Below are 9,513 nucleotides of genomic sequence, written 5' to 3' on the forward strand. Positions count from 1 at the left end.
TGAGACCATATATGGTGTGCATATACTGTGGGATGCCCCCTACAGGAACCGACCATCCGTTTTTGAAACTTATTAGAAATCATGTTTCTATAGGCATTTAAATTGGAAAAATGACAATTTCTCCCAAATATTACAGTAAAATGAGGCCATATATGGTGTGCATATAGTGTGGGATGCCCCCTACAGGAACCGACCATCCGTTTGTGAAACTTATTAGAAATCATGTTTCTATAGGCATTTAAAGTGGAAAAATGACCATTTCTCCCAAATGCTACAGTAAAATGAGTCCAGGTATGGTGTGCATATAGTGTGGGATGCCCCCTACAGGAACCGACCATCCGTTTGTGAAACTTATTAGAAATCATGTTTCTATAGGCATTTAAATTGGGGAAATCGCCATTTCTCCCAAATGCTACAGTAAAATGAGTCCATATATGGTGTGCATATAGTGTGGGATGCCCCCTACAGGAACCGACCATCCGTTTTGGGAACTTATTAGAAATCGTGTATTAAAACCACTAAACTTGTTTTGAACAAATAAAAATCATGGTTAATTGTCGTAGGAGTATAGATATTATACAAATAATAGAATCGTATAAACTGTTTTATATGCAGGACAAAGGTCTATAATAATAGGCTAGTTTTAGACGGAGACATTGTTTTTACAATAAAGTAGGCCTACTTTAGCCTACAGAAATTATGATGCAAACATTACAAAATACATAAATTACTACAAAAACGACATATTCTAAACGTAAAACACAATATATAATATTGAGGAGACACACAGTCGATCCGCATTTAAATAAAGCTTTTAAAGCGGTGTTTCTAGAAATTACCGTAGTTTACTAAGTATGCGCGCATATTGAATCTAAACGGCGGCTGGCTTGACCGTGTATTTTCGAACTGCGGCTGGCTTGACCGCGGTGTACTGGTTCGTACGTACAGAAAACCGTCTCTACCTAAATTCAAATTGAGTCAGGAGAAGTCAAGGTGATTTCTTCTTCTTTTGGCAAACAAACAATAGGTGCATTCCCGCCACGTACTGCGTCAAGGTGATTTCATGAGCTTTTCGTTTTTATCGTGTCGGCCACTTTCTGCACAAACTTTAACTATCAGCGTTTGTCTGGTCTACCTAAAAGGTTTACTCGACTGCGCAGAGCAGACAAAGATCAACATCGAAGTATCGCGAGAGCGATTCGAGTCCACAAGGATCTCTCGCGGTACGTAATGTCCACGAAGCTCAACACGCAGACGAATGGCGATGCGCGGTTGAAATCACGTGCTACTGGTTTACTGACGCAAAACTTACGCGACTCCTGGTGCTTCTGTGCATGTGAATGTCGTCGCCGCTCTTATAAAAGCGTTTTTGACAAGGTAAGAAAGCGATGCTTGATTAATCGGTGCTGATATCACAAGCCGTCTCAGCAACTATAAAAACATGTGCGTTGAGCTGTGTACATATACACTGAGTTGCAGGGTATTGTTGATAATGTTGACAGTCGCGTAACCAAAAGCCGTCCACACATCGGCAAGGTCAGATTAAGTTAGTCCTCAATTCAACGTAAGGTAGTTATATAATTTTTAGATGACTATATGACTATGTTATTAGCTGATCTTAATGAGTTTTCATGCAGTATCATTTTTACATGTTGAAGCTCAGTATTGTAGTGTTGAAAGCAAAAGTGTTGGTGAATAAGTAGTTGGAATTAACTGTAACTTTAATATCTTTCTGGCTATAATAAGAATATGTGATATTCTTTTCGCACATTTGAGACTTTCATTTTTCAATCTTTAGGTACTCGAGTCAGATTTCGAAATGCTTTGATAAACTGTTGAATACTTGAAGTGCAAAATGACTACCAGGCTGCTGAGCAGATGGGCACGACTGTTTCCTCGCTGCCCTCAGGCTGCCGTGGCCCCGGCCCGCATACAAGCCCCCACAATCCACCTCACAGAGCAAGTGGGCCCGATGTCCTTGTCTTGGCATCAGCTTTCTGCCAGGAATCTATGTCAGGGCAATGAACTGGCCAAGATGGAGGCGACGCCAGTTCCATATGAACGCACAGAACTAGTTGGGCTCGTTGAAAAGGCAGCAACTCCACAGGAAGTGCTTCAGTTGTGGGCAGAGCAGGGTGGTTCTGCCAGTGATGCAGCCAGATGTCTGGTGCAGCTGAGTCTGCGGGTCAAAGAGAAGGGCGGGGAAGGAATTCTGCGGGATCCACGCTGTGAAAACATGCTGGAGACGGTAAATTCTCAGGTAACCATAACAACCAGTTAGTATATTGTATTGTAGATTGACTTGTCACTGGTGCAGATGTTGAGACTGTCTCTCTTTCTCTATCAGGTGTCTTCGGTATGGAACGGATCCCTAGTAGCTCTTCTGCGTGCTCTCACTATGTTGGGACTCCCTTCTGATGCCCCGCTACTCTGCTCTCTCCAGAATGAAGTGCTTTGGAGAATCCGACGCCTCACTTACCGTCACCTGGCCTACCTAGTGGACTGGGTGGCATTTCAGCGCAGCAGAGGGTGGGGTTTACTCCCTAAGTATTTATAAGTTGTCAGTTGAAAATCAAAGACCATAATAGGATTTACATCATGAAATTTGTAAGAAAGTTCTTTTACCGAAAACTCTCTCAATGTAGTTCTTTGAAATCACAAACTTCAAAAATAATATTTTTGTGGAAGTGTCTGATGTTGTAAGATTGTTTGGTTTTTAACAGGCAGGAAAATGAAGCTCTCACCACAACCCTGCTGAAACAGCTAGAGCTGCGCTGGACAGAGCTGTGTGAACCTCGCACCATCAGTATCCTCATGAGCCGTGCTTCACTTCTGTCTCCCTCTCTCATGGACAAACTAGGGGATAAGGTAAATTGTAATTAATTAATATGTTCAATCTCGAATATGTGCTTTATTATAAGACCTTTCTATGTCGTTTGCAGCGTGCCATTTTACAATCTTACAACCAACTACATAATCATCATGATAGCCTTCCAGTTTTATTAGGCTTTTTTAGTTTGACTAACACTGAACTGTATCTTCTGCTGTCTAGGCCCTAGAATTGGCTGAGAATTTCAGTGCAGAGGATATTCGCAGGGTAACATTTGCACTGGCCTCCCAGAACCGGAGGGCCGTTCCTTTATTACGGGCTCTCTCATACCACCTCAACCAGAAACCCTCCTCAGAACTGAAAACACCGCTGCTGCTTGATATCGCATTCGTTTATGGTCAGCAATACTTTTTCTTTCAAACGCATAAAACAATCTCTAAGCAGTATTGACAAAAAGTGTACAAATAAAAAGAATTAATGTACACATTTTAGTTTTTAATAAATGAAGTACATACCTAATTGTGTCCTCATTTTTAAAGGTAAGCTGAATTTTCACCAGACCCAGGTGCTCCAGAGAATAGCTGCAGAGCTGCTGCCTAGGTTATCAGAAATGAGCTCTGTTGATGTCACGCGATGTGCCAAGTCTCTTGCCTTTCTCAAGTGGCTCCACATGCCTCTTTTTGAAGGATTTGCACAGGTTAGAAAAAATGTCACCTCAGCTTTCTGACACCACACATCTTGTTTCCTGTTGCGTTGCTATTTTCCTTTTGATTATACAAGGCAAATGTTTAGTCTGTTTTTAAAAACAGTCTTTGTATTTATTTTTTCCTTCCATTTTTTAGCACTATGAGAGCAATACTGTTAAGTACAGCACTCTGCAGGTCTGTAACCTCCTCATGTCTTTCGCCAAACTCAACTTTCAGCCCAGCAAAGGGGAGGAATTTTACCCCAAGGTGACCAATATTGGAGGGTACATTATATTGGTATGATATGTGGCACATGTGTTGTCTGTGAATAATGTGTTATGTTAAATTTTTTGTATGGTTGTAGGTACACAAAGCTTTGGAAGGTTCATTTCAGACTTTGGAGCCTTTTCTGAAAATAGATGTGGTTTGGGCACTCTGTGTGCTGAACCAAGCCACCCCTGGTCACATAACCTCTGTTACAAAGCCTGCCTTTCAGAAGAAACTATCAGGTGTGTAGAACTGAACCAAAAATAGGCCCATGAACAATAATCTGTATTTCCAAATTTTACACCAAGATGCAACTTTAACATACACTTAGCATTTCTCTTTTGAAACATTTGGTGGCAGCATAATCTCTCTCTTTAAACCTATTCGGTCAACAGGTGGCGGTGTGGCACGGATAGAGAACTATTGTCAGAAATTGCTTCATATCACAGCCTATGCTCAGCTGGAGTCTCTAGGAGTTGCCGCTGTCCCCACTGCTGTTCTACTGCCAGTATCTCAGGGCAAAGCGGATTCCATCACCCCTCTGCAAAGTGGTATTCACACAGCCCTCCAGAGTCTGACCAACTGCAGGACGCAGCCTCTCCGCACATCTGTGAAAACAGTGTACGGGTGGAAAATAGGTGAGTGTGAGCGGTTCATTTCATTATATAGATAATGTTGCATGACTTCCAAAAAACGTTCTCTTCAGCACATTTTGTCTTAAATATCATTACTATATTTTTTTTATATATTAACTTTGCGTGAAGCTGCTTTGCGACAATGCTAAATTGTGAAAAGCTCTTTAGATTAAAAAAGTAATGCTTAATCTTAATGTCGGAATCATAGGTTTGATTCCAGTTCATTGTCATGAACACATATCATTGAGTATATGAACACATACAAGTATTCTATGAATAAATCAATGTTGGCTGATCCCCACAGATGGAGAGCTTGTAGTAGATTCAGAAAATAAGCCGATGGATCTGGAGAACCTGAAAGCCCCTCATTTACCTGGAGGCGGTGGTCCTGATCCATTACCTACAGGTGCATGCCGGTAAGTGAAAGCACATCTATCTGTGTATTGTATGAACTATGTTTTGACTGATTTAGTAGCGTTTCTGACAGTTTGAATGTTTTTGTGTGAATTGCAGGATAGCATTCATGGCTTGGGAGTTTCCAAACTTTTGTCTCAGGAGTAAGGATCTTTTGGGGCGCTTTGCCATGCAGAAACGCCAACTACAGCTTGCTGGTTTTATAGTAGTGGAGGTGAGACTTTGAGGATGATGACTAGTGAAAACAAATTTTTGATATTAAAGCTGATAAATTGACAGTGTTTAAAGCGTGCAACTCTTCATTGCCTTTAATGTTGTTTTTTATATTTCCCTGCAAGCAACCAATGAATGCCTCAATAGACTGTTAATAATTTGAATGCATTAAATAAAAAGTACTTTAATGTTAAGCCCAGAAGTAAAAGGGTCTAATTTAAAGATTAATTTACTGTTTTCTAACTTACAAAAACAACTTCTGTGTTATGCTCCCAGTGTAGTTAGCCTGATTAGCTCTTTTCTATTGTTGTACCAATTACACAGCAGGCGGTCCCCCCTGGCTTTAGGTTATAAATAGCCACTGTAAGACAGAACTGCAGAACAGAACTCAAGCTCTGTCTGCTGCATGTAGGGCAATCCTGTTAGCCTTCTGCTGCTTTTTGTAGAGTCAGATAGAGTTGACTGGACTCATCTTGACTTCCAACTGAGCTCAAAGCAGATGTCTAATTTCTGCCCTTTTGTACCAGAGCCATGTTAACAGCACAGAAATTATTGAAAAACAGAGGAACATTCTTGTTCTTTTGTTTTATATGCGTCTTGATTTTATTTTTCTTATGTGTCCCCCTGCAGGTGCCGTACTTCGAATGGTTGGAGCTGAAATCTGATTGGCAGAAAGTGGCATACCTGAAGGACAAGTTAGGGAAAGCAGTGGCTGAGGACATGGCTAAGTGAAACAAAGGACCAACTTTTGATCAAACGATCATTTCTTTTAATGCTTTTACACAAACGGCACGGGCTGCTGAAATTATAAGACCCCGGCAAATAAACATGACTTGCAGATGAGGGAAAGACATTGAGTACTAATATATATATATATATATATATATATATATATATATATATAATGTATGCACGCATGCTTAACCGAGCAACCACTACAGCACCAAGATCCAAACATCAATAAGAGGAATAAAAAAATCAAAGTGCCTAGGATCTTTGATTGATGTCTGTATGAAAAGAGAACTGAACCTCCAGATATGCTCAGCAGATGCTTTGAAGCAACATGAAGTCCACTGCTTTCTCGAATGGGATAAGAAGCATATGTTGTGAAGTGAAGCTGTGACTGATATGACATGATGTTTACCACAGGGGAAACAACTTCACACTAGATTATATTTTTTATTTATTTGTCATCAGGAACAACTGGATAAGTTCACTGTATCCAGTGAATAATAATAATAATTACATGCACCTTCTATTTTCTTTGATGCGGATGCCTAGACAACACTTGGGGCTTTCCTTGTTTCCAAGGAGACAGTTGTTAAGGTTGAAAATATTTATGGGAAGGGATTGCTCAGAAACTCAGAGAGTTAAGTACTTAAAATATACTCTCATTACAGCAGAAAGTACCACTCTGCAGTTACTGTTTATTAGTAAAGCTTGATATTAAAAAAATGGTATGTGATCCAACTCTACCTGCCTCACCCGATGTTTGTTAAATGGTGAATATGTTGTGATTTCATGAAGACATTAACATGTAAACATATTATCAGAAAAAAAGAACTTGAGAAATACAAAAGACATACTTTGAATGTCTAGAATAAACATTTTATTATTTCTATCGCTGTAATCAGTATCAGTTATTTGCCAGCAAAGTTGGGGTTCTTTGGTATGATATAACCTAAAGTTAATTTACCACATTCAAAGGCAGTACAGAAGGATTTTTTCAAATTTACCTCAAGCACCCAGTGTGCGCATGATGTATTATATTCATCATAGATAACACAGTGAATCATTGCTGTATTTTGGTGCAAGTTGTTTTCTAATAGTGACTGACTGTCAGCGGTCATGCTGTGATGTTTTGTGACTCAGACATGTTTTGAATGAGTGTATTATTTTACAAAAAGGTGAGACTGATCTTAATTTATTATTTTTATGATTTGAGACTTGAACAGATGCTGAAATCTTTTGGTTTGCTGTGATGCTGAGCTTGTGATGTAGATCAATTTAATGAACACATAGTAAAACACGTGTTTTTATCAATAATAATAATAAATACAGAAGTTTCTGTGATGTAAGCTTAAATATATACTGCAATTTACTTGCTTGCTAAAATAATGCACCAGGTTCCATGGTAATTTCGTACTCTTTGAGGACAGTGGTTTGTAATCATGGTAATCATTCAGTTATATCCCCACCTTATACACTTATATTGTAACATGGTAATGCCACACTATATTGTAAAGATATTCTATACAACTCTAGTTTGAATGCTAGGCATAAAAAGACACCAGTGCAAAAGCAAGCAGACTGGCTGAGTGTTCTGTTTTGGTGCTTCTGTGGCATTCGGTCTCTCTAACCTGAAGGACTGGTTGACCCCTACTTGGGTAAACTCATCAGGTTCTATTATGCAGGGACCATTCTGAAGGTCCTTTGAGAATGAATGAGAGCTGACCTCTCTTCAGGCTCATCTTACCATTGGGTACCATGGGTTTGGATAGTAAGTAATGAAATCGTTTTAACCAGTTGGACTTATCAAATTCATTGATGGCAGACTGTACTCTTTCAAATCGAACCCTAACTTTCTTTGTTTTGTATTTTCAGAGGCACATTTTCTGATGCAGAAAATAAATAATTTGTATATTTCGCTCAAATATCCATAAACAAACTATTCTATTGAAAAATTCATAGTTAACCCCAAAAAATAATTGTCATAATTTAATCACCATGAAATCAAAACTGACTATTCATTTTTTATGGAATTTTACTTTGTTTACATTTAGTCATTTAGCAGACGCTTTTATCCAAAGCGACTTACAGATGAGTAAACATTGGAAGCAATTATAACAACATAGGCAACAAAATACATAAGTGCATCAAACTAGTCCATTAAAGCCTAGCACAGTATACAAAGCTAAGAATAGCGAGGTTAGTATTTTTATGCGGGCGGCAACAGGGAGCCAGTGTAACCTGATGTAGAGCGGATTTACATGTGCTCTCTTCGGTACATTGAAGACCACTCTTTCCGCCGCATTCTGGATCATCTGGAGAGGTTTGATTGTGCAACCAGGAAGTCCAGCCAGAAGCGCATTGCAATAATCCAGTTTGGACAAGACAAGAGCCTGGACTAGGACTTGCGTAGAGTGCTCTGATAGGAAAGGTCTAATTTTCCTAATGTTGTAGAGGATGAATCTACAGCACCGGGTGGTGCTGGCAACATGACTTGTGAGGTTAAGCCGATCATCTATTACCACCCCCAGGTTTCTGGCTGTGCTGGACGGTGTGATAGTTGATGAGCCTAGTTGAATGGCAAGGTTGTGGTTAATGTTTGGGTTGGCTGGTATCACAAGCAGTTCTGTTTTTGCAAAGTTTAGCTGCAGGTGATGACCCTTCATCCAAAGTGAGATGTCACTCAGGCATGCCGCGATGCGAGCAGAGACCGTCGGATCGTCCAGTTGAAATAACAAGTAGAGTTGTGTGTCGTCGGCATAGCAGTGATAAGAGAACCCATGCTTCTGAAAGACCGAGCCGAGGGATGTCATGTAAATGGAGAAGAGTAGCGGTCCAAGCACTGAGCCCTGTGGCAACCCCGTGTTGAGCTGTTGGGACGCGTAGACCTCATCTCTCCAGGATACTCTGAATGACCTACCCGAGAGGTAGGACTCAAACCATTGCAACGCCATTCCAGAGACGCCCATAGCACTGAGAGAAGCCAGGAGGATGTGATGATTCACAGTGTCAAAAGCAGCAGACAGATCCAGTAGGATGATCACAGATGACATGGATGATGCTTTTGCCAGTCTCAGGGCTTTCGTGACTGAGAGCAGTGCAGTCTCTGTGGAATGACCGGTCTTGAAACCAGACTGATTGCTATCCAGGAGGTTGTTTCGCATGAGAAAGGAGGAGAGCTGGTTGAACACAACTCGCTCCAGGGCTTTGGCAATGAAGGGAAGAAGGGAAACAGGCCTGTAGTTTTCTAGCAGTGTAGAGTCGAGGGTGGGTTTCCTCAGAAGCAGTGTGATGCGGGCCTCTTTGAACGCTGTGGGAAATGTCCCACAGTTTGTTTATTATCCAAAGTTGATCTGTTCTGGGCAGTTTTAATGTGAAAAATATGAACCAAATTTCAGTACTATCTGAAGGGCTCACCCGTATATCCTAATGCCTTTGAAAGGTTTAACTCCAGAGTGAGGTAAACTTGAGGTAAACTAGAGTCAATTGAGGCGGCATTGTCGCTGCACCAAGAATCACGTCTTTCATTTTCACTTTTTTTATCCCGTTTTGCAGCTATAATACCTATGCATATGCCCACATGTTCTATGTTAGCAATTTACATATCTACATTTACCAGAAACCTCAATGGCATCTAGGTACATTGGATAGTTAGACATTTGAATCAGATTAGATGCATAGTCCAACTTTATCTTTCTGTATATGATGTGTAAATATTTGCAGTCAAAATGATAGCTAT

General features: G+C 40.3%; 1 protein-coding gene across 2 annotated transcripts; it reads left to right on the forward strand.

The window, feature by feature from the left end:
• The first annotated feature begins 1,252 nt into the window (after positions 1 to 1,252).
• On the forward strand, positions 1,253 to 5,909 carry tbrg4 (transforming growth factor beta regulator 4). Of its 2 annotated transcripts, none has more exons than XM_079469432.1 (12): positions 1,253 to 1,377; positions 1,799 to 2,260; positions 2,348 to 2,529; positions 2,724 to 2,868; positions 3,053 to 3,227; positions 3,370 to 3,527; positions 3,673 to 3,783; positions 3,881 to 4,025; positions 4,179 to 4,421; positions 4,723 to 4,834; positions 4,932 to 5,046; positions 5,676 to 5,909. In XM_079469432.1, exons 2-12 carry the CDS (start codon positions 1,856 to 1,858, stop codon positions 5,775 to 5,777), a joined length of 1,893 nt encoding a protein of 630 aa, XP_079325558.1. In that variant the 5' UTR covers positions 1,253 to 1,377; positions 1,799 to 1,855; the 3' UTR covers positions 5,778 to 5,909. The 2 variants fall into 2 exon arrangements, with proteins under 2 accessions (XP_079325558.1, XP_079325559.1); XM_079469433.1 differs by having other exon boundaries at positions 1,314 to 1,377; positions 1,799 to 2,248.
• The last annotated feature ends 3,604 nt before the right edge of the window (positions 5,910 to 9,513 follow it).

This window comes from Barbatula barbatula (assembly GCF_947034865.1).
Source record: "Barbatula barbatula genome assembly, chromosome: 12".
NCBI lineage: Eukaryota > Metazoa > Chordata > Actinopteri > Cypriniformes > Nemacheilidae > Barbatula > Barbatula barbatula.